Source organism: Zonotrichia albicollis, chromosome 2, assembly GCF_047830755.1.
Source record: "Zonotrichia albicollis isolate bZonAlb1 chromosome 2, bZonAlb1.hap1, whole genome shotgun sequence".
Classification (NCBI taxonomy): domain Eukaryota; kingdom Metazoa; phylum Chordata; class Aves; order Passeriformes; family Passerellidae; genus Zonotrichia; species Zonotrichia albicollis.
Window position 1 is genome coordinate 56,731,199 of NC_133820.1, and position 25,638 is coordinate 56,756,836.

Sequence of the window (25,638 nt, forward strand, 5' to 3'; positions counted from 1 at the left end):
ACATTGAAGGCAACATTTAATCTTCCTATCCTTCTTTTAGACAAATGAAGAGAACAGGGTATATACTTCTTACCTCTACTTCTTCCAGAAAAGACAATATTTTTAAGAGCAACACTGTGAAGCTTTAGGCTCAGCTTAAACAGCCACCTCATTTGCATTGAGCAGTGCACACCTGGACCCTATCCTGCACCTGCAATAATTGGAATTACATTAAATTTCTTTTGCTCTGGGTTAGGCTAAGCTGTCTTATCTCACATTTGCAGCAGACACAGCTCATGCACGGGCAGTCACCATGCCTCAGTGCCTGCCTGAAAGCTCATTCAGCTGCTGTGACCCTGCTGTTGTGGGTCTGAGCTCTCACTGCCAGCACATCCCAGCACTGCAGATTCCCACGTGCTTCACTCCTGGGGAGGGGGCAGGCCAAATTTCACCCAATCTCTCTGGAGGCAGAGCTTGGGGAGTTTGAAACAGCCACACACAGTCAGTCAGACATGCTGACCTAAGTGCCATTACCACTTTCAGTACAGGCCACCTGTGACAAAATTTGTTTTACAAAAATGCTGCTTCAGAAATACTTTAAAGAGAGACACAAAACTTCATCAAAATCAGAGGGCTGGAGAGAAAAAAAGCATTAATGATAATCTGGAAAGCTCTGTCAACTAGTCTGCCAAACACCTTCAGTCATCAGTTTCATGATTTTTCTGTGCTAGCAGCAAAATCTGGATGTCCCATTGAAACTCTGGAGATCTCTCTCTTTTGATAATGAACAGACACTCTCAACCATAACGTAATGGTGTGACAGCTGTATTATGACCACTGTTGATCACTGACCTCCTGATATTTTGAGAAGACACAGGCTGAGGCAAAAATTACAGATTTGAAAGGAAATCTTCACTAAATTTTTTCTTTTTTTTAAATTTTCTTTGCTTCCCCTCCCTTCTTTTTTAACTGTAGTGGTTCAGATGACCGGTACAGGAGCAAGAGTCTTTGTGAAAGCATTTTGTGATATGATCCAGGTCTATGGTAAGTTGAATCAGTGATTATGACCAATTCTTTGGGGAACTGAATGGAAAGAGAACAGCAGTATCTGGTAACACCCCATGAAGAAGGTACAGCATTCTTCCATGGAATACACCAATCTTTTTTCTGGCTGAGTTTATCTGTCTTAATAGGATCAAAACATCATTCTGCATTACCTGAGCTGTTCTCTCTCTTGCATGTCTTCAGTATTTCTCCAAAGAGGGAGGCAATTTCATCTCCAAAAATCCTGCAGCAATTCTCAATGAGGAACTGTACCAGACTAGAAATCTGCAACAAAGCAAAGGGAGAGAGGTGTCAGATCTTCTCTTACTCAACTCAGGACAAGCTCACCATACAGATGAGGAACAGGAGCAAAATGTCATCCATGAAGGCACCCAGGAGCTACTCTCTTGGTCTCCTGGACCCAATAAACTGTCCTGGTACACATCTTTGTAAACATATTTTCCAGAGATCTTCTTGAAGAGAGAAGCATTTTGATGACACACTGGGCATTGCTTTATGACCTCTCTCCTCTTCTCCCAGGAAGGTTATGAGAATGGATTGATGAATGTTGCTGGAGCCCTGATAATAGGACAAGTCCTGATTTGAAGAGGTACTGAGTGTTCTCATGTTTGCAACCAACAGTCTGGTTGAATGGGATGAAGGTTGGTTGGGTTTTCTGCTACACCAAAGTGTTTCTCACCTTTTTAATAAATTCACTTTCTATATCAGGAGTGGAGGACACAGGAGGCCAGAGCAGGCTAGGTGCAATGCAGACAGCTAGATTAAAGGCATTCATCTGGTTCTCCTCAGATCGCATTTCTATGCCATGCAGCACTCCAAAGATGTAACGCAGGAGAATGACATTAGCTCTGGGGAGATGCTCTAGTAACCTGAAAACATATAAAAACAGAGTTCTTCACATCAGTGACCACTTTCCATAGATATACACAAGTCAAGATAATGGAAATGCAGAAACAGGGTAATATGGTCCACTAATTAAACCAGCGAGAACGTCAAAGAGATGTTCTTGTTCTTGTTGAAAAAAAATTGTAAGTTGAATATTTGTGATTCTGCATTCTGGGATATGCATTTGTAGGAAAAGAATGTAGAGAATATAAATAACCACCTTTGGATGCTTTTTATCTTCTCTTCATTATTTCCTTGATCCAGCACAGAGACCCACTTATCACACAGCTGGGATGATAAAATACTGCCTGGGATGTTGCGAAGAAAATCCTTATCAAGAGAAAAGAAAAAAACACATGAGCAGCTGTTCTGGGGCATGTGAGAGGGTAGGAATAAGATACACAGATATAAGAGGATGTATCAATAGGACAGCACTTGCTGGCAAGTATATTGTTACACACAACCACCAAAACCAGAAGAAAATCATCTGAGATAGAGGCACTTTAGATTATGCTTAAAGTAATTATTTTCCAGCCTTTCTCTACCTTTTCTTGTCAAAACAGAGGTATTTGAATGCTTCACCTGATATTGCTGAACTAAAAAATCTGCAGTGAGACCAGTTATTTTGATGTTGCATAATGTCTGTCTTATCACTTCACTTCATCTGTAATGCCTGTTTCTTCTCCTCAGCTGACAAGCTCAAATACCTCCCAACTATAAGCACTCCAAGGCATCAATACCTTCCTTCCTCTAATCAATGGAGTACTTAAACTAATCATTGATTGTCCTGCTATTCCTCTTTCCTAACACTTCAACCGTGAGCATGGAAATTGTTGCAGTTTAGGAAGAAGGCCAAATCCTAGCTTCCCAAAATAGTTAGGCCGAGGGAAGCTATGATGCTTTTTTTGCACAAGGAACATTGGTTTTGACATACAAGACTGTGCAATGCATGGAGAAAATAATCAAAATACTTCTGGCAGCACTATAAACTCACTAGGATCTGCAGTGTAGGGTAGTACTGATGTGTAAGGAGACAGGTCTGCAAATACGCCTTTTAGTATTTCATATGCAGAGGGTAACAGGACCAGGCTGTAGCACAGACCAGGAAAGCTGTCAGCAAAACAAGCTGGCTACTCCTCTTCCTCATGCTAATTCAGTGGTAGCCTCCTGTGGAGATCCTCACAAGGTTAATGTGCCACCCGTTCTTATTAATTCACTCCTCTCTGGGCCTGTCCCTGGAGAAAAGCCCTCCCTGGTTGAGCACAGGATCTGTGCTGCTCTTACCCAAAAAGAGAGACAGGAACAGTCTTCACATACCTTAAACAAAGATGCTGTCACAAATATGGATTCACGGGCCAGGTCCACTTCAGTGCCTGAATCAAGCTTCTCCTTTAGCTCTTTGAATGTTTTTGCACTTCCAGAGCGTCTGAAAATACCCTTGGTGGAAGGCCCCTCTTGGTAAAGGAGGGAAAGCATGTCCTAAAAAAATTAAAAAGGCCAAGAGGATTTCCCATAAATATATTTTATTGTCCAGTGCCACTAAAATGTAGTTTTGCCATTTTTGCCACAGATGAAAACCTTTTCATCCTAAAACATATCAGAAATCAAACACAATCTAGGCTCACTCTCCAGATCTTGCCACATTGCACAGCAAACCTGTGATTTAGGGATCTCATTTTGGGAAACATCCCCTCAGAAATACTGTGCTGCCACTGCTGAGCACTAACTTTCTTCATGACCTTCCAGGACCTGTGCAAGTTTCAGCCAAGTCATTTAAGCATATAAATGCTGTGGTATGGGAAAAGGAGAGTGGTCTACCTAATTCAAAGCTTTGCATTTGACAGTGGCCTCAGTCAGACACTGCTTTGCAGAAAAGTGTGAGACCCTCACTGCTCATCACTGTAGTTAACATTATCACCAACCACAGACAGAATTCTGTTTCACTGCTGATATCTGAAAAAAGGGAGATTTTAATCTAAACTAGAAAGTGCTTTGTTTGTTAACACATATCTGCACTTCTACAGCAGATCAGAGTCAGGTTTTTAAAAACCCCTTTGCTGCTTGTGAGCAGTATCAGACTCTGCAAGCAGCTCAGGGCTGTCAGCAGAGCCAGCTCTGAGGCAAGGTGCTCCTGCTTGGGAGGTCACTCCAAGGGGGATGAAGCTCAGCTTGTGGCTCCCCTGAAGCCAGTGAGGCTGCACAGGATTAAACAAGTAGACAGCTTATTACAGAGAAGGGAAAACAAGCAGATTCCTGCCTAGCCTTTAAAATAACAGGAGGGACTGATATTTTCTGTTAAATAATAAGAGGAAAACAAGGAGAAAAAGAAATGCAGAAATTTCTCCTGAGATAACATATTCAGGATATTTGCCAGATGCTTAGTTTGATGCTTAGTTCTCTGCAGTCTCCTGAGGGCCATCTCTCAGACATGCAGGTGAACTCCTGCAGGCCTGCTCATGCCATGGAGAATCTGTCAGGTTTATCTCTTTGAAAGGGGAAACATGCAGACAGACCCTGGGATTATCTGTATGCACACAGTGGCCTGAGGACCAAGTTATCCAAAATGATGGCAAGGGAAGGGACAAGGAGTGGGGGTCCTGGGACACTGGTCCATCATCATTAAACTGAGCTAGTGAACAGCAATGGATAAGGAATGGAGTTTGGGGACTTTACTAGTCTGGGCTGTAAGGCAGGTTTTCCTACCACACAGCAGAGCAAGTAAGTCTAATGGAAGCTATTACTTGTGCTTTTATTCTTTTATGTTTCTTTCTCACTCTTGCAGAAGTCCAAGATCAAGAATTAATGGAAGTACAGATGCTTTGGAGGAGCACCTTCATGGCAGCAGGACTCAAGTCAGCATTTTCATTCTCTTTGCAGGAATTTATAGCTCTCCCATCAAAACAAGCTGAGTCCCACAGCACAAGGTGTTAGCACATGAACAAACCCTTTCAAAATACATTTTGAACAAAATATTCACCAGATAAAAATGGGAAGCCCCTATAAAACTAACAAACCCAGATGAAATTGCATGAATGAAGCTATGGTGCAAGACAATTCAGTGTGACAATGACTAAAAGAGAGTCCTTCAGCTGTGAAAGCAAGCTGCAAGCTCTGAAGCAGTTATCCAGCATGCCTGCAGCATTCATCCCTGCTATTTTTTCTCTTGCAAGTAAATCCCATTCAGTTCCCCAGTATTCTATTCTCCAGAGATGCTGCATGAATTCAGAAGTTCTATTTTGTGGTATAAACACAATGTTTAAAATTCAAAGCACAAAGTCTACCAAGCTGTGATTCTATGCTTAGTAACTTTGGTGATTTTTTTCAAATAAAAATTTACTATTATTTATGTGTTGGAGAAATTTCTGAAATGCAGCATTGGCTCATTTCTTAAACAGAGAGGAGATCAGGTGATCATAGCCACACAGAGTCCATCTCTGGAGCGCTTATTTAAATAACCTAAATAATAAAAATGCACACTTCTTCAAAAGAAAACACTATTAAAAGACCTGAAACATGGTATGATTCACTATTCAGGCAGTGATAAAGCAGCACATCAAGCACCAGCTTAGAAGACAGAACACCTCCTCTTGTAAACTGGTGTGACCCTACTGATTTCAGTGGGGTTCTGGCAATTTCTTCCAGCCAGAAGTCAGGCTGCTAGGATGAAGGGACCTCATTCCCACTTTGTAACTACTTCATCTGCTGTACTGACAACAGGGCCTTCTAATGACCAAAAATGCCACATACATGCCTTAATTATGCCTAGGAATGGGCTCTAGGACAACCTTTTTCATGCTCCTACGCTGGTTTTGAGAGCACCCACAGCACCAGAGCTCCCTCAAGGCAGGATGAAAAGATGATACTGTAGCCTCCACATTGCCACCTATTTTTTGCACGGGTGCTGTCAGACCAAAAATGAGGACTAAGGACGCTTGCCTGCCCTGGAATGACTTCAAGAAAGGCTCTGAAATTGCCTGGTTATGGGCAGGTGGCATTTTATGCATGCGTGGGCTGCCTATATGGGACAGTGGATGGGACATTTATGGATGTGGGGATTTTACAGAGATCTTGGGAGTGGTTTATAAAGTATGTGTGAATGTGGCATTTAATTACACTGTGTGAGTGAGGATTAGGGAACCAGCCTTACAGCATGGGCTATAAAGGAGAAATAGCCCAGAGCAGCAGACTGATCACATGCATTTCTCAAGCTGTTATTAACTGGGCCTGACCACAGAATATGTAAAAAACCAAAGTTCTTGCTGGGACTCACAAATGAGGTTTCCCTATGGAAACATTTCTGGTTTCTTTGCTTGGGTAATTTCAATGTCCCATTTACAAACATATCCTCACTTACCACACAGAGAAATTCCACCACTGTAAGACTCAACCCTGAGCCTGGGACTCACCAGGAGGGGTTTGGGCAGGTTGTCATCCTCACAGATGGTTGTTAGTAAGAGGCCAAAGAGCTTCCCAGGAACAGCAGATGTTGAGGAGAGGGGTGCATTGTCCAAGTGAGTGCCTGGGCCACGCCAAAAAGCCCAATTTATGATAGATCTTTTCCTTTTAAATGACTTTTGGCTTAAGTCTGGGGAAAGAGAAAGGTGTTTATTACGAGAAATGCATTTCAATTCCAGTTCCAGTATTTGGGTTTTGGTGGTTGCTATGGTTTCAAAGGAAAAAATGTCATGAACTCAACCAACTCCTTGCATCCAGCTAAGCCTAATCCCCCATGCACATAGCTCTGTGTGTGTGTGTGTGCAGAATGTGTTGCCTCACTCAGGCCCTGAAGGGAATCACTAGGATCTGCCCTGCACTGCTGGAGCAATGCCAGCACTCTCCACCAAATGCAGGATGGCAAACTTCAGCCTGCTGACTTCACACACAGCTGCACTCTGCTAAATAACTCATTTTCCACCCACAGGGGCAAATCCACTGCCCTCACCTCAGCATGCTGTCCAGGGCCATCCTAGCTCTCCTGACAATGTGGGAGACTCTCCCCACAAACACCAACAGAGAATCAACTAATGGGATGGGGCATTTTCAGGCCAGGAAAAGCCTTTGCTCTCTTCTCCACAAAGCAGGAGTATCATCAGTGTCCTCACTCCAAGCATTTGCTGACTGTGGCCCAGGGATGGTGCCTGCCCTTCAATCACTGCCTTCCAGATGGCACTGCAGCACGCTGCCAGCACACTGATGGGCTCTGCTTGTCCCCACTGTAACACACCTCATCAGACATCAACTAACTGAAACTCCTGTCTGGAGGGTGAGAGAAGGAAATACTGGTATTGGGACAGAGAAATGGGGGTTTTATATGACCTTTCTCAACATCAGCCACTGTGAAGTCTTCTTAACAACATGGGTTATTGCTAAAGAGGAGTGCAGACTGTTTATGACAGAAGTGCTAACTGGGAAAAACTTAATCGGATATATTTTTCCTTTCTGAGATGTTTTCAAAGCCAATCAGCATTGATTTAGTCGCTTCCCTACCCCATACACATTTTAATTAGCTGGTTCTCCCAAACATTTTACTTTCTGCTGTTGTGGAGGCCAGAACCAAGTCTTGCAGAATTAAGGATTGTGATACAATACCAGATTTTTCTCTCCAATACTTTATTCTCTCCTATACTTTATCAGAATTTGGTTTTTAGCTCAAAGAGTGATTTTCATTATAGGTCATTCCATTCCAGATCATGCTCCCTTTGGGAATGGGTGGAAGTCTTTTCATTAGATGCTTACAGGATGAAAAGTTACAGTTTAACTCCAAACGTGAACATATGAATGTGAAAGCCTAAAGAAAAATGCTTTTCATAAAAAATAATGAGGATATACATTTCAGGCAGGCCAAAGCTTCAAGAAATGCAAGTGTCTAACATTATGTTTTGGGAGACCATACCTGACCTGTAACTTTGAAAAATGATATTTTTTCCTTCAGGTGAGCTAGATATTGACACCTGAATAAGGTTTGCTTCACAAACAAAGGTTTGCCAGCGTTCTAGTGACACAGCAGCAAATACATACTGGTGGTTTTTTCTGTACACCCTGTAGGTCTCAGTGGAAGCAAAAACGAAGAAGTTATTTTGGAGAACAAGGAATAGAAAAAAAAGAGTTTTAAAATTAGGAACTCTTCTCAGTATTTTACTGATTGTTCCCCCCTTATCAGCCATGTCTCAAACTGAGAATGTGAAGAAGGGGTCATTGCAAGGAACTGCAGCTCTCTCCTGGGACAGGAAGGAAATCTCAGCCAGTTCTTCAGCACACCAGGGCAAGACACCAACAACTGATGTGTGCCAATGAAATGCCCTGTCCCTTAAAAACTAACATTCACTGAAAAACAGGAAAACTCATCCTTTTCATACCCCCTTTTAAAGGGTGTTCACAAGTCTTAAGCTGAAGAGATGAGAAGGGGTGAGTGTTCACTTTCTTTCCTTGAACCTCGGCAAAGTGATAATACTAGGACAAGGCCAGACTCCTCTCAGCCAAGACAGATGCCAATTACTGCTCTGCAGAAGTACTTCCACACAAAGACCTCATGGCCTCGCTCTGGTGGATTATTCTAAGCCAGAATCAGAAAAAAGTAATACCAGTTTGTTGGAAAAATTTGGTCAGAGCTCACAGCAACCACCTCTTCCTGCTCATATTTTACATGAAGGGAATGTCTAGTCATAGTTAATGTTCTAGCCATGGAAATGACATTTCCTCTCCTTGAAACTAATCAGAAACTTCTAAATAAATCTTCAGCTCTATTTAATGATGTGCTTATCAGCATAATTTATTTGCTATGTTTAACTGGTAGGTGACCATTCCTGTTACACGCTGAAAGGCTACAACAGAGGCAACAGAAACACCCCATTTCTTCCACACAGAAAACTCTCCTGTACTGCTTTAACCATCCTGCCAGGACACCTGATGCAATTTGGTGTCCACAGAGCCACTTACATGACCTGAGGGCCAGCTCTCAGTCACATCTGCCTGTCAGCACCTGCACTGCTGTCCCACACTGCTGGAGCAGTCACACCTGCACTGCTGTCCCACCCTGGTGCACACTGCTGGAGCTGGCAGCTGCTTCCTGATGCCTCCAGCAGGGACAGCATGTCCTGCACAGTGGTGTCCCTCTGCAGGGAAGTGACAGCAGGGAGGGTAGCACAGCATGTGGCAGTGAATTGTGGGGTTATAGATACTGAATTTACTCTGTATATTCACTCTGTATGTGGCAGTGTGCCCAACACAGATTTTGGCTTGCTGATTTGAAGCTCAAAAGCCAAACCATAGCCTTGGCTTGCATGCAGATAATTTTTGCCATTTTCCAAACCCAAAACAGTCAGGAAAAGCACAAGGAACAGCACTGAATGTGAGATAACCTGCTTAGTAAGCAGTTACACCTATACATCACTTCAACAGGTTTTGTCTGACGAAAGAAGGAAAGGTGAATGCACTAAAAGCCTCTTTCTCCCATTAGCACAGTCTCTGTGCATGACCTGCAGGCTGCTCCAGGCTGCTGCTGCCCCAAGCCAGGCTCACTCCACTCCTGCAGCTTGCACAGCACTGATGATAACACATCTGCATTAGAACTCTACAGGCCTGATTTGCATTTCTATTTTCTTTTGCCAGTCAACATCAGCTGCCAAAGCAGGGCCTGTAAACCTAATTACACCCCTTTGCTAGATTGCCTCATTCTTAAAATATGCCATGAAGTAATATATGATACAAATTACTGGGAGGGGGGGTGGATGAATGCATGTGGAAAGGAAATTAATTTATATAAAATATAATCAATTTCCAAAATAATTTGTAATGGACTCTGGTATAGCCTCACTGTACTTAATTTCTAAAACCTTTACAAATGGATTCTATTAATATTAATATATTGTGGAAGATTTTAAGTATTGGGGAGTGCCCAAGATAACAGTGTGGATGTTATTTTTTTATGATGTGGTTATTAATGGTGAAGTGAGGCACCTAATTGAGCTGAGAATGCTAGGGTGTTAAGAACAACAAAAACACACCATGGGATGTATCCTTGCCCTAAGTCTAATTTCCCAATCCTGTCACTATCTCCTTATTTGTTTTATCATGAGCAGAGCACAGTCATTGTGTCATTGACAACAGAGTGCAAAACAGAGAGCAGGTACTCCTATTTTTGCAGCATCAAGGCCAAAGGCAGAAGAAAATATTACCTTCTTTATTTTACTCAAAGAGCACTGAAATAAAGTTCTATTCGCTCAGTTCTATTCACTTTACTTCATCTAGGCACTCAAGTACCTGCCTAGGCTTTGCCCCTTGAGGGTCCCAGTGAGGCAGAGTGTTGTCCTAAGTACTTTCCCAAATGTTGCATGGGAATTCTGTGCCAAAGACTTGATTCTTGAACTGTGAAACCACCCTGCCTTGTTTCAGAGCACAGCAAGGGCTGCAGAGAGAAGCTCAGCTAACAAGACTCACAAAAATTGCAGGGGAGAGAGAGATTCTGTCTTTCTTTTGCTGACTTTAGAACAATCACTTGACAGGCAGCTTGTCAAACTGCAACTTCCAAAGATGACACGTGTACAACAGCACACTCAGATCAGTGAGAGCTACAGTGCAAACCCCCCCAGAGCAGCTGGAAGATACACCTGCACTCTCCTCTGTGCTCCCCAGCCCGGCACATGTGCCTTCTGCAGCAGAGCCAGATGGCCAGGCTGTGGTGGGGACAGAGCTGGGCTGAGGGGACAACGTACCGTTCAGCTGCTGGCACACGGCCACCTGGCTGGGCTTCAGCACAAACTGGCACTGCAGCTCCTGGGGCAGCTGCTCCAGCAGGAAAGGGCCCTGGAGCTGCCTGGGGCAGGCACAGGGCTTTGATCCGTGGGGCATGGCGTCACGAATGTGGCTCATTGTGATTCCAAAGGGATACTCGTGGCCTGTTCAAAGAGAAATAGAAATCATCTCTCTTGGATTGGCTGGAGACTTGCAAAACTCCATCTGCCCTGGAGGAAAAGCAGATTTGGCATGCTGGCCCGCAGCACTTTCTCAGTAATCTAAGAATTGTTGCTTTTCTCCATATTTGCATGGGCATAAATCATACACTGGCAGATAGGGAGTTACCGTGTTTGGTGTAGTTAAACAGATGTAAAAGTAAAATCTGATCTATTACAGCTGTATCACATAAAAAAGCCTGTCAAAAAAAAATAAAAGTGACTATTTCTGAGTTCAGCGTTTACTCTTTCTACTGCTTTTATTGTGGCACTGAAAGTTAGGTACTGCTTGCTCACATCATTCTGGAGGGAAATGAGATTTTGGGATCAGACATGTCAAATTTCTGCTGAGCATGCAAAACCAAAAAATTCCAGTATGGAAGTGGTCTTCCCTCCCTTAGTATGTTAAGTCCAACAGCCATCAGCTCAGTCAAATGAGACACAATTATGGCTCCTGTCTGAGGCTGAAACAGGAAGGAAACGTTAATCACAGGGCTGATGCAAATGAGCTCTTGTTGGCTTTAACCAGCATCTTTGGGGACTACACAGAGGCAATTCATGTCTGGAGGAGCTTTCACAAATGCCGCCGGAAAGATGCTTTTCCAACTTGTCTAAAGACCTGGTGGGTTAAATACATGAAATGTGGATGCAATGCTAAGACGTTTTTGTTAGCTTGCAGTTAGACTTGAACACTAAGAGAATGGAAGAGGTGTTATTTGAGATTATAGTATGACGCTATGGCACAGGCAAACTCTGCTTCTGACATGCACCTGTAATAAAAGTTTGCCTTATCTAATAAACCTTTGCATAAAAGTATCAAGAAAAGCATCACTTTCATGTCAGATTCTTCTTTTCCAAGGATTGCAACTTGAATTTGCAGCGAGAGTCAGTCAATTAGAAAGGCCTTTTCCATTTCTGAATTCTCTGGTTCTATGTTTAAAGCCATGGATGTGATCTGAAGAAGATACACAGTAATGGCCAGAAACCCAAAGTCTGGTATGTTTCAAAGGCAAAACAGTTTGCACTCTCTGTAAGGTGCACAAGTTAGACATTTTATAAATATTAATGTTGTCTGACTCCAGTGAAGCATTTGTAGCTAAGGTTACTTTGAGAAGGAATGCTAAGATTTACTGGGATTAGATGTGCAGGAGAAAAAAATAGAAAATCCACAAGTTTTTCTTGTTCTAATCATCTGCAAACTGAGGCAGCACAAGTAATGCTGGGCTTCTAAAGGAAAATGTTCTTAGTAATGGAAAGAGATTTGTTCTCAGTGAATCATGGGCCGAAATCAAATCACTCCATCCAATCACTTCTGAGATTTGTGTTGATTCCTGGTCCTGAAATGTTTTGAAATGCATTTTAGAAATTAATAAGCACTAATTTGCTCCTAATCAGAGGGGAGCTGTCAGCTAAAATGAGAAATACAGGATTGGAAAGGATGGAATCAGTTAACTTGAGCTGTGGAAGGAAAAATCATTTCTCAAAATTCTGCTGAGTTTTGCTGAGGAGGGGACAATGCTATGGAGGTGTAGGAAGAAATATGGGAAAGCTGGACAACCTCCAGAAGAGGAGTGACTGGAGAGGCCAACCCTGCAGAAACTCTGGGGCTCATGCAGCAAAACTGGGGCAGAAATAAATGAACTTCTTCAACCTCTTAGTGACACAAGCAGACATCTGCTCTTCAAAACAACGGATCACCATTTCCCTAACTCCAGAGAGGCAAACTCATGTGATAGGGAAGTAAGAGAAAAAACAGGAAAAACAAGGCAAAAGAGGAAGCTGAACTTTAGTCTTCTCTCTATTTCTTGCTTCCTACAGCAGTAGTAACTGAGTGAATATTGAAAAACAAAACAATGTCAACAACTTACCAATAAGAGGGTAAGGAGCATGCTCTCTTCCTGAAATCACCCATAGCTTGTAGTCTTTTTCAGAGCCCTTTAAAACCAAAATTAAGAATCAGCTTGTCAGCCATTATGGACAGGTTCTCAGATAAAGTTTCTCACAATATAAGGATAATCTGCACCTTGCCAGCAGGGTGAAAGGAATCCCGTTTACTTCTGCAGTGCCCAAGTCTGCCACCAGCAAAATTCCTGCACTGTGTCTGTCATGTGCAATGTGGTTTATGTGAGCTGGGCTCAGCTCTGAGCAGTGAGAGGTGCTGGAGCCCATCATCTCTGAAGAAAAAGGGGGAGATTTGCCCCCAGTTCTTTCTCTCGGACTGCAGTGCCTCCTGGCAGCAGAGGGATGGATGTCAGACCCCCCTCACTACTCTGCTCCACCCTCTCCACAGCTTTTCCACATCTCTAAGCAGGAGGAGCTCAGGCTGGTGAGCCGAGAGCATCCTGTGACTGACACTGGAGCACAGGGCAGGAGCACCTCCACCTGAGCCCACCCTAATGATGCCAAGGCAAGGGTGGCAGCCCCAGGCTCCTGGCACTCAGTGCTGCCCCAAAATCTTGTTGTAGGGCTGCTGGCAGCCTTTTTGTGCAGCCCTTATGTGTGAAAGGGCTTGGGACTGCTGGATGGTGTTTTAAGACTACTGAGCCCTCTTTTAAAGTGCACAGCAGAGAGGACAAATTTACATCAAAAGAGACCATTTTCAAAAGACTGGGGAATATGATCTTTTTGGGAAAAGCTGTGAAAACCTCTCATTTAAATCAAACCAAATTAAAGCGAGCTCTAAATATTGCCTTTAGTATAAATGTACCAAAACAAGTGGATAAATACACTGCATTAAAAGTGATCTATTTTACCTTAAATCTCTTTTTGGTGAGACTACTAAATCAGAATAGTTAAAATTATAGAAGTTTTCTGGCTATAAAAAGCAATAAATACCTCATGACAGCATTTACTTAGATCCAAAGTTAATTCCTACCTCCTTTCAAACAGACTTGCCTACTACCCTGCATTTTCTGGACCTTCACCCAGCATTTCTAAGGCTTTTGAGACTCTTCCTACTTGCTGCATGCACCTGATGTAATGCTGATACACCCAGCAAAGCCTTTGCAGTTTGCTCTCTGACTGACAGAGCTTTCTGGCCCATATTAGCACTGCTGTTAAGTCAGCTAGCAGGGGGCAGAAGGAAAATAAATAGGCTTTGGAGACATCCCTGATGCCTTGGGGCAAGCAGCCAGGAGCAAATAAATACAGCTGAAGAGCACAAGAAAGGGTATTTGCTTTTCCTTTCACAGACATATATGAAAGGGTTCGTTGCTGTGAAGGGGAAGCAGGGAAGGGAAGGGCCAGTTAAGCGTGGTTGCAGGAGGCAGACTGCTCATCTCTGACTACAAATCCTGTCCTTTATGGCTTTATGAGGCCATTTGTCAGGATAAATGTGACTGTCCCAGAAAAGTCAGCAAGTGTACTTACAAAGCTGAGAAACCCAAGGCCCTTCCTTCTGCCCCACTTGATGATTTGGAGCAGATGATCAATGCCATTTTGCATGAGCTAGCTGTCATTTCACCAGAGAAACCACAGACGAAAAAACCCTGATGTGTTAAACCAGAGTGAACTCAGCCAAAGTAATAGCCCCATTAATCACACAATATGTGAAATGTAGTTTTTATAAGTGCCATTGAAAAGTCATGGAGCTCCTTTCAAGTGGTTCTCTGTGGACAGAAATAAAAAACCTTGATACAGCACGTAAGGCAGAGCTTCCTTACAGCCAGAACAATCCTACCAGGGGGCTGGGTGTTTGATTGATGTGCAGGCTACAGCTTAATTTATTTAGCTTGTTTGATTTTATTGCTAATCTTATGATACGCCTCTAATGAAAAAAAAAAGCTTTCTGCTATAAAGAAGCAGTAAAAAAATGCAGTATATTAGCTGGGCAAATAATTCTGCAGGCAAGGTTTTACATCTTTCATATGGCTTTCATTCTTTTTCTACTTGAAATAAAAATGTAAAGAGGAGGAAAAGGTTGATTGTGATACATACAAAAGAACACAATGCTGAAACCCAACGAGCTCCTTGTCCTGTTAATCTCCAAGTATTCTCTTTAAATATTACCATTTTCCTGGTTTTTCTGTACTAAAAGTGAGGAAGCGCAAATGACACCCATAAAATGGGTAAAAATGAAGCACATCACAATAAAGACTTGCAGCTGTAACAGCACTCAGTCTCCTGATTTTTGGTGCAGAGCAGGGGAGACAATCTGCAATTAAAATCCTAATTTTAATTCACCTTTTATCCTTTTCACCTTGCAATCCCTCTATCGACTCCAGAGATTCCTTAATTAAATGGGACTACTGGATTCTAAGCCAGGGCCCCAGCCCTGGTGTAAATGAGATGTCTGAGCAGTAACAAGATGGGCAGACACAAATTGCTGTGCCTGGGAAATGCCAAGCCAGCAGAATAGACTCCTGCATTAAAAGCCTGTGTAAATTATGGATAATGGATGCTGGGGAAGGCAAATCCTGAGGTTACTCCAACTTTTGCTGTGAGTCTCCAGAAGCCCCAGGGAAGCATAACAGTGGCATTTTGCTCATCATATTTGACTCTTCACACTCAGGGCTGTGGTAAGGAAAGACTTGTCAGAGTCCATGCAATGAGATCAATGTATGCATCATGAGTAAAACATTTTAAAAAATCCTGTTACCCAAACAGCAAGCTGATAGACCAGCTAAAAAGCTGTCACCAGGAGCTTCTGTGTGATGATCACTGGTACTGGTTGGAGCATGCTGTGAAACAGAGTGAGAAGCCAGAATTCTTGTCCCTGGCACTGATCCTCTATCACACCTGAGGCACTACCTAGTCTGGGTTAGGGCAAAGGAAGCCAGCTGAGGCAGGACTTGATCTAGCAGGGATCACTGCATCTATCTGGTACACTACCCTGCATTATTGTAAGTTCTGTAAAAGCCTATTTCCAAAACAGTTTCAGGACACTGTTTAAATTGGGTGCATTCAGATTTCATGCATGCAGTTACATTCATGTATCACATAACTCCAAAGGTCCATGGATATTCAGAGTACCTGACTGGGACACCTGGGAGCAGTGCAATCTGGGGACACAGCTGATCATGCATGTCTGCACACTCTGAAACCAGCTAACACGCTTCTTCTTGTTCACACTGAAGCATGCTAAAGGACTCTATCAAACTCTCACTCCTTGTGTCAAGGTATCTCCTCTTAGGCATCAGCAAAAGCAACTTGATTTAAAAGTAACTTGAAACATGACTGATCCCTTACAGGGATGAGAGGTTCACTCAAAACTTTTAAGGCACTTGATAATCTATGGAGGTCTATATGTTAACAAGGCACTTCTGCTGCATTTCAACAACTCTAGACTACTATGTTAAAGGATTTGATAATGTTCATATCCTAACACTTGGAAAAAGTGCAAGGGAAGATCTGAGTGTTAAAAGTAACTACAAAGAAAGACTCATTAAAATTGGTGCAAGGACTTACATTAATTCCCAGCTGCTGCAATGCCATCAGAATGACATCATTTGCTGTATCAACATTGGTTACATTTAGGGTTTTTGACTGTGAACAGAAAAAAAGAGAAGGGGAAAATGGCATTAAAATTTTGGATTTGCAAAGAGTATCTGAGTAGTGCAGTAGCTCTGCATAATTCATTGTTAGAAAAAATGAGAATATCCTGTTAAAATTTTACTTGATAAATAAATTATACTACATAGATAAAGGTCCAGCTGTCTGAAACCAAGGTTTGATTCCTCTGCTTTGTCACACACTTTCCATATTTGCTTCCTGCTTCCCCAACAGCTCAATCAGAAGAGAGTATTACAATTACTGGGACATGACTTCCACATTAAAATATGCAAGAAGTCAGAACCACTAACAGCACTTTTAGACACTGCATAAGGGAAGAATAATGGTTTGATTAATTTAAAAGCATGGAAGTTTCAATGAAACATTTCAGGGAGTTTTTTTCAGTGAAATATCAATTGTTAATTTCTGTCCTTTTCAACTGAAGATCTCTGTGGTAAGAAAGAATTGTGCACAGGCTGTTCATCCCCATAACCTTTCCCACATTTTATATAGATTTCTCAAAGCTAGATTTGGCTTAGTACCAGAAGCACTTCCTCTTGGAAATGTTCCATCCAGTTAAAACAAGACCTTTCCAGCATCCTCCAGAATCTGCAGATAGGCAGTTTGGAAAAGCACAGAGCAGCAGAGATCCCACTTTCTAACCAGTTACAGTGACCTGCACAAAGTGCCAAGCTCTGTGTCAGCCAAAGTGCCACTTCCCACAGCTGTCCTTCCAGAGGGAGGTTTCAGCACCTGCGGCCTGGCACCAGCATGGCTCCTGTCCCGCAGGGCAGGGCTCTGTGCCTCACTCCATGGGCTGCTCCAATGCTTGCAGCACCACACCCATGCTGGCCTGGCCTCCCATCCAGCTCCCACTCACCAGGCACAGGTCACTGAGCCCTGGTAGAGGCTGGCTTGGCTCTGCCACCAGCACCACACAGCTTGTGGACGGCAGCTGCTTCATGGTCGGACCAAAGGCTTGGCAGAACCCACTGCAAGGCAAGCCCACTGCAGGAAACCACCCAGGCCCACCTTAAAGAACAGAAGGCAGCAGAGCTGGGATGTAGATGTTTACTGCCAGTCCCAGGAGAGTCTGCAATGCCCTGTAGCACATCACTTTTATGCTGGCCATAAGAAGTTCAGGTGAAACAAACCCCTGACATTTTGCATTTTAAAAATATCTAAGCTGTACCTTTGTGTAAGACCCTGGTAGTAACAAGCTGCCACTGCAATGAAAGGAAAGTAGTGAGAATACTGTGTATCTTGCTTCAGGACAGATCTGAACGCTCATACCATAAAAAATTTAACATTTGCCTGAAGCAATGACATCTGGCTCTCAGGAGTAGGTCAGCACATTTGCATAAGTTTTGCTCTTGGCTAGAATACAGTTTGTGCCTTGTGTTCAGCCTTCCCTACTGTCCAAAAATGCAATAATTCTTGGGCGTCTCCAGCTGCTGTAGCACAGGAACCACAGCACCATAAGAACTATGTGCATCACAAAATTTCCATCTGTTCCTCTACTGTTTTATTGCTGATAATATCTAGACTACAGAGTGTTGTTCCTAGGACTGTCAGTGTCAAGGGACCATATATGGCACAAGAGCTAATTATAGCTAAGGAGAAAAGACACTGCAGAAAACCCCAACAAACCCTGGCACAAGACTGCAGCACCTGAGTGCATGTATGATTTATGGACTTTTACACCTGAGCAGACCTTGATCTGCAGCCCTGCATTTGAACTGTCCCAATTATTAGTATTGCTTATTAACTTTTATCTTAGCAACCTGGCAATTCTGTCATTGTTTAGCTTAATGATGATTTTCTGGGGGAAAAAATAGAAAAAGACAGACTCCTTTATGCTTACATCTATGCAAATATAGAGTTCTAAGTGGAGAGTCATTTTTGGGCAAAGACTTACAGTGAAATCTAACTTCTGTGAAAATTTCTCATGCCCTTGTCCATGCTCCTTAGGATTCTGAGCTTGAAATACAGATGCCACAAGCACAGTTAGAAAGAAATTACAAAAAGCAGAGGAAAAATGGTTTAACTATCACTGAATGCTAGAGTATCTCTATGGAACTGGCTACATACAAGAATTTAGATTAAATTGGTTAAAAATTATATAGTCAAAAAGGTACAAATCATATTATGGGTGGCCTTCCTTTACTAGCTACTCTTTGCCTATAAATCCACCAAAATCTATTATTTGATGATTAACATGCTTAAGGCAATTTCAGGGTGCTCTTATACACTGATTTACTGACTTAAGATTATTATAAACAATATAACAACTGTAACTGACATTTCTGGAGATGCTTATGCATAAATTCTACTAGAGGTGTTTCTTGGGACTTCACACTGCACAGTCTTTAGTTCATGTGCCAGAACCAGTATTTCTTACCAAGCACACTGCCCTTAAAACAGAAATTGTGTACTAAAGATATGGAACAAACAGGGCTGTCTATGCCAAGACTTTTCGAGGGGTTGAATCCTTAAAGGAGATAGCAAACCAAAGGAAACCTCTCAATATCCAAAGGATTTGCAGGTGACTAGCATTGCTAAGTGATGTGGATTTGGAGCCCAGTTTAGCTCAAGAACACTTACATATGCACAAGTCCCCACGTCCTTTGCAATTATCGTCAGGCGGATGCTTTTAGGATTGTCCTTTTCCTTCTCTTCTCTTATCCGACTGACAAAACAAGAACAAAACAAGTAAATTTTTAATATTGCACACATAAATAGCAAGACATAGATTTATACAGCAATCAAGCAGTAACTTGGTAAGAAGGAGATGGTTTGCAGATGTGCTGCAGTAGAAAGATCTCTGAGGACAAGAGCGCACCCAGCAGTGTCTGGAAGGGAGGCTGACTGTGGCCCCCCCTAATGCCCTCTTGCACTGAAGTTCATTGCAGAAATCAGAGTAAGCAGCAGAGAAAGAAATGGGGAAAAAATCAAGCTAAAACTACCCATGATTGAGATGCCTGAGTCTGCACTACAGACTCCTACTGGAATCAGTTCCATCAGTACAGACCAGTTCCAAGGACTGAACAGGGGAACAGTGAACTGGAAATCATCCCAGCAAGGATGATCTAAACAACCCAGCTACTCTGAAGAAGCAGGTAAAGACAAAAGCCTCAACCAGAAGAACTGGGCAACCAGAAAACAGAACCCTCCAGCACTAGGCATGTTTTTTCAAAACAAAATACAGCCAGCCTTGAGCAGCAGGCAGGTTAGAGCAGAGGTTTCTGAGCTGGGCTTGTCTGAATGCCACCACCATGGAAAGAACTCCAGGCTCAACCTGAGCCATGGTGGCAGAGGCTCCTGCTGCTGTGTTGGGAAGGAACAATGTGTGATAGGAATTGCTGCAGTTTTCTGCTGAGCACAGAGAAGCAATTCCCTCCTTGCACAGGGATTGTTGCAGAAAGCACACATCTTCTGAGGGAGGAGACATGCGATTATTTTTCTTAATATTTGAAATTTTATTTTTCTTAATATTATCTATCATGATGGCATAAGCACCACAGCTTGGGAATCACTGGTCTAGACCAGGACTCTTTCCAGTGTCTTTAGAGACCATAAAATAAAGTACCTTTGCAAAACAGACAGCCATGTTTCCTTTTGTTCTGCAGACCTGAAAGAATTAAAGGAAAAACAGGACAAATCAGCCATCCTTCTAAAACCAAAACAATCCTTCTACAAACCACAATGGAATGGACCTTCTCTTGGTTGCAATTTCACAAATATCTACAAAAACTAAAAGGTTTACCCAGATTTGAATGAAAAGTCTGCTTCCCTGCAAAGTCAGCTGAGAAGCCTGCCAGGGAGATCCAAAGCCCCAGTTACCATTTTTGCCACAGAAGGTAAAGCTTCACCAGTGAATTTTGTAGGAAATGTGTTTAACTCTGAAAGTAATGTCCAAATAGAAGAGGAGGGCACTTTAAAAAAAAAGCTTAATTCAAAAGTTTAAAGGTATTTCCTCAGGTACACAGATTTCTTCCCACTCTAATTCCTATTTATTACTTGTTTTATCAGCACATCACAAAGTACATAAAAGCCCACTGTACTTAGTAGGGTTTAACTTTGGACATTTTGAGGCTTATCTCATTTCTCTTTATCTCATGTGTATACTAGGAAGGATAAAAAATAGTCCAGTAAAATATAGCTAATAATATGACAGTTCAAGGAATCTAACCTAATTTTGTTTCAACTTTCTTGATTTAAATCCCAGCCCAAATGTAACTGCTATTTCCATTGCTGCTTTTGCAAATCTAGTTTTTCAAATTTACACAGCAGGCATTTAGGGAACTACAAACCTACTCACTGATGCTGTGAGGAAAATGCACTTTATAATGTTAAAAAAATGATTCTGATTTGATTTTTTCAGTTCTGCTGGACAGACATCTATGCACTCATGCGTGGCCCTTTAGATTTTTCTTTGTACCAGACATCAAATAATTTCACTTCTGTAAATCTCTAGCTGTTTTTGACTGAAGCTATTGCTTTCTTACTCAACTACTTTCAGTTATCTATAAAGGATCACATACTGTCTTTAGAGCAGAGCTCCTGAAATTCTGGCAACACTTCAATTGAAAATCAACAGAAAATTTCATCTCTGCTTTGGGACTATTATGTGTAAAAAACAAACAGCACAACCAGCTCAGGAGAGTGCAATTTGTAGACAACATTGTCCTTAGGTAGGGACAATGGCACATAGAAATTAAGCCAGATACTCCAGCTTTTGCTCTGTGTTGATAAAGAAGAAAATGTGATTCCTGAGACTCAGGCAAAGCAGCTGGGATTTCAGGGGGATGGTGCCCTCCCCTCATCCAAAGCAATGAAAGAGCCCTCCTGCTGAGACTAAAATTATCCTAATCACTGAAATTACCTCTACAGCCCTTATGTGTCTTACAGTCAATGCTGCAAAGACAGCCAAATTTTTTTCTTGATATTAAAATTCAGAGATTCTGCTTTAAGAGGAATTTTGACATTTTCTCCAGCACAATTAAATCAAAAAAGAAAAATAGGACAAAGGTCATTATTTCACTGTAAGTTTTCTGCTGCTTCTAATACACGGCCTTCTGTTTAAAATTGTCATACAGGAGTGTCTTTGATCCTTTCATTAGCTTGGCTGTTTAATATTTGTACAGTTCATCTTATTAATTAGCCAAGGTATTTGCCGAGTAATAGCAAAAAAAGGTAATTTCCACTGAGCAAGTCTGTAGCACAGAAAGTGCTTTGCCAAATCATGTATTTTCTCAAATTTTAAAATGATAAGTGAGATGGAAGATGAGGTATGGAGGGCAGCTCGCTCAGAGCAGTAGAAGGAATTGGTTTGAGAATCAGTAAGTTCTTGCTCCCCACATTCACTGGTGCTGAAATCAATCTGTGATAGTCTCATGACCTGCCAGCCTAGAAACATCTACACAACTTGTTAAATAAAATCTATCTCAACTCTTACCTGAAGTTTGCCACACAGTTTGTGGTGGGCCAGCCCAAAACAAAGGACCTGTCTGGGTCTGTGCTGCCTTCACACACTTCTTCTGTACAAAATGCTGTCCACATCTCACAGAGACGCGCTTGGCACTTCAGCTTGAAATGAGAGTGTGACCTGCAGGTGGAAATTCACAGATGTGTCACACACATGAAAGCACACACAGCAGGTTAAACAACTAGAGCTCTTCTTCCTTCAGGTACATGTGAGGCTTGCACTGGAGCTGACAGAAGAAGCACTTCTGCTTCAGTTGAAGAAAATGTTTTATTGGGTTGCTTATAAAAACATACCAATTTTTAATTTCAATGGGATCAACAAATCTCTTATTTATGGGATAAACAGATTGCTTCTGGCATTCCTGGACATCTCCCTTCTTGGGGGAAAGCTGTCCATGTCTAGAGTTGCCCTCCAAATCTTGCTATGAGGCAAAGGTTGCCACTTGTATTTGACTCTGCTTTCAGTGACTTTAATGCCATTGAGGAGTTCACAATACACTTCTATTGCTTAGTCTCAAGGTCAAAAATTATGGTGAGTTTAAGTAGTGACAACTAGGCCAGGGCAAATGAAGCAAACCTGAAGAAAAAACAAGCAGAAAATTGCTATTTGTGTTAACTATAGCACAGGTCACCACACAGCCCTCACAAACTTCCTACATGGTAGCTTTAGGAACATATCACCTGGAGAATGAGCCATGACCTTGTGCATTCTCAAAATAATTACTCATCTACAAGGAAGAGACATAATCTGCCCAATTTTTGAAAGCGTGGCCCTTCCTATGTTTTATGTAGCTAAAAATTGAGTAAAGGTCAAATTTACAGAATTTCACATTTTAACTTCAACTCTTCCAATAGATTTCTCTTTATAAGTGTCCTTCCTTTGTAGGATTAGTGAGTGGTAGTGCTATGTGAGAAACAAGTAAAAACTCCCAAAGTCAATCCAGCTCTGTAACACTGCTAGAGCCACTCACTTCAAGCCCTGCAGAATTACCTGAGCTATGGTTCTCCTGGGACAGCAGGGAAAGGCTGGAGGAGAAGTGTCCCCTCCCTGAAACCAAGAGCACATCAGCTCACCACTGTGCTGCAAATGTGGACAGGGACAGTGCTGGGCACCATGGTGATTAGTGCTCTATAAATAAATATGCCAGGTGAGCATATTTAGGGCTTTGGCACACATGGACTACCTTCTCTGAGATTAGCCTCGTTTACAAGGTATTTGATTTGGGACAGACAGAACTAACACAGCCTGAAACATGAAAGCACCTGACCCTTGTGGCTTTAAAGAGGACAGAGATGAACCTGGCTGGTCTGAGTTTTCCAGCTGACACTGTGCTAACAGCTGTGGTGGGACAGTGCAGCACATTCAGAGGAAGGTCAAGAAAGAACTATCAATATTTATCAAACCTAAGGCTATGGTGTCTCCTGATCAGCTGAACATTTCACCTCTGTTTATTACATTTTGCTACCCAATTAAAGAGAAACTTAAAGAACAGGAGCACCTTTCAACATGCTTGTTAGCAAATGAGTTTATGATGCAACAAGTAAGGTCTGTCAATAATACAAAAATAACTGTATTCTGGCTGACCACTGAATTAATTGTGAAAATGTAGATTTACAAAAAAATACAGCTGTGAATTCTAATGTAGATGTTAATAAATGGATGTCTGGTCTGACTCCACCACCAAAACAATCTGCTGACCCTCCTTTTCTCCTCAACTTCTTTTTGCCATTACCCAGTACATTGAACACTCTACATGCTGTTTCATTTTTTAATATTTACAGTCCATAAAGCCAGATCCCTACAGTGCCAGTAGCAGGTGTCAGCAGGGTGTTGGCAGAAACACAAGGATGTTCTCCAGTCATGCTTGATGTATATTCTTCCCTGTTTGCCATGCCTAGTCACAGCTTTCAGCTATTATCAGTATTCAAGTGGCCTGGTTTCCAGAGGTGCTGAAACAGTAGCCTCCATTAACATCTAAAGAGCCTGAAGTATAATTTTATCCCTATCTGCCATGTCCTTTATGCAACCCATGGCTTCTTAGCATTTGTGAAACATGTGTCTTCTATTTAAATGCCAAAGTATTACCTTTAGAAATTAATATATTGCTGACTAAGGAAGAAACACGACAGAACATTTAAAAAATGGGTACAGTAACAATTTAACAAGCATTGTATATTTTTTAAAGAAATCCCTAGCAAATGTTATTGTGAATATCAGGCAGATTCCAAATCAACTGAAATCAACAGAACAATCATGAAGGCCAGTGCTGTAGATACTGGCCCACCCCAAGTTATGCCACCTCTGCAGAGTACACACAGTTCCTTTCACTTACAATTGGATTCCTTGCAGCCGATACCAGATGGGAGATTAATTTCTCTCCAGATTTGCTAATCTCCTTAACTGAATTCTCTGACAAAAGCATTTATGGATCTACTGTGAGACTGCTGCCATAATTCCATGTATGAACTCAGCCATTCATTTCTATGTCCAGCCACTTCAGGAAAATACCCTTAAAAGGCACGTATATGTATGCAGGTGCACATCACAAAGGAGAAAAAGGAAACAATTTCTCTGTGTCTGTCACACAAAAACATATGTGAGACACCTTCATCACTGAACCAACAGATCCTTGTAATATTTACTCTGCCAAATAAAGACATACACTCTCTGTAAGAAATCTAATCAATACATAAAAAAGAGTATAACATTTTACATACTTGACTTTGGTTTAGTTAGAAAAACTCTTTCATTTGTGACTTAACCCTCACATGAAGGTAGTGATGGACAGGACAGCAGAGGAGCACAGCATGTAAGTATCATTATTATTTTTTATAAACTAGTCTAATGCATCATAGGAAACTGTAGCAGTTTGTATTTCAGATATTATTAGAAAGCAGCAAAAAAATGAACCCACAGGTCCCTTGTCCAAAGTCAGACATGGACCAGTTATGGACAAATTCCAATGGGAGCAATGCCAATTTGTTGCCTTTAAGCAGGAGCTCAGTCCTGTACAAGCAGTTTACTCAGCAAGCTCAGAGGACACAAGATACTTGTTCTCTTTAGCAAAAACTTGTCCCCATTTGCTGGCCATCCAAAGCCTGACTGTACATGAGCTGCATTTGTGCAGTGGCTGGTCACCTGCAGCTGAGCTCCCAGCCAAATGGGACCAGATGGACCAAAGATACTGTAGGGGTTCATATACCCTACTGATGAAAAACTACTTAAGACAGAATTATTCACAAGGAATAATTCTGAAGTTAAGTCAGATTCGACAGTATCACTAATTCTGTGCTAGTCTTACTGCTTTGACTCTGTACCAGCTATTAAAAAGTCAATGGCAGTCAAGAGTCACGGCCACATAGCAAAATACACACTTGGGTTTTCCTTCTAGGAATCAGCACTGGCATTTTAGTGTGAGACAGCTTTAAAAATGCTGATTTTTAAGTAGTATTCATTAGTGACAGCTCTGATGCTTTAATTGCTGACAGGGCAGCTGTAGAGAGAACATCCCAATTAGTTATTCAAAATACATGAAGTAAAATCACTCAAAATACTATTTTTGCCATTCCTAGCAAAGACTTGCTCCCCCCTCTTTTTCACATGCAAAAGCACAAATTGTTCTCTTCCACCTTTTTTAACATTGTTTCTCTTCACCACATTAAATCACATGCTGTAGGAGCTGTTATTACTCCCTGGGGAGCAGATTTTTGTGCGGTTACACCAACTAGTGCTTTCCTATGCAAATAGTCCCACTGGGACCCAGCCAAACCTGCAGTAATGTGC

At 41.9% G+C, this 25,638-nt stretch overlaps 1 protein-coding gene across 3 annotated transcripts in view; it reads right to left on the reverse strand.

The window, feature by feature from the left end:
- The window catches only part of ARHGAP20 (Rho GTPase activating protein 20), a 58,734-nt gene that overhangs the window by 3,370 nt on the left and 29,726 nt on the right, over positions 1-25,638 (reverse strand). For all 3 annotated transcript variants that reach the window (XM_074535203.1, XM_074535204.1, XM_005497945.3), the window contains exons 4-14: positions 21,826-21,975; positions 19,957-19,998; positions 18,972-19,056; positions 16,284-16,361; positions 12,746-12,812; positions 10,641-10,823; positions 6,336-6,514; positions 3,247-3,408; positions 2,150-2,259; positions 1,724-1,913; positions 1,197-1,308 (exon numbers count right to left, since the gene is read on the reverse strand). In XM_074535203.1, the coding sequence (XP_074391304.1) occupies positions 1,197-1,308; positions 1,724-1,913; positions 2,150-2,259; positions 3,247-3,408; positions 6,336-6,514; positions 10,641-10,823; positions 12,746-12,812; positions 16,284-16,361; positions 18,972-19,056; positions 19,957-19,998; positions 21,826-21,975 (1,358 nt within the window). The remainder of the gene's footprint in view (positions 1-1,196; positions 1,309-1,723; positions 1,914-2,149; positions 2,260-3,246; positions 3,409-6,335; positions 6,515-10,640; positions 10,824-12,745; positions 12,813-16,283; positions 16,362-18,971; positions 19,057-19,956; positions 19,999-21,825; positions 21,976-25,638) is intronic.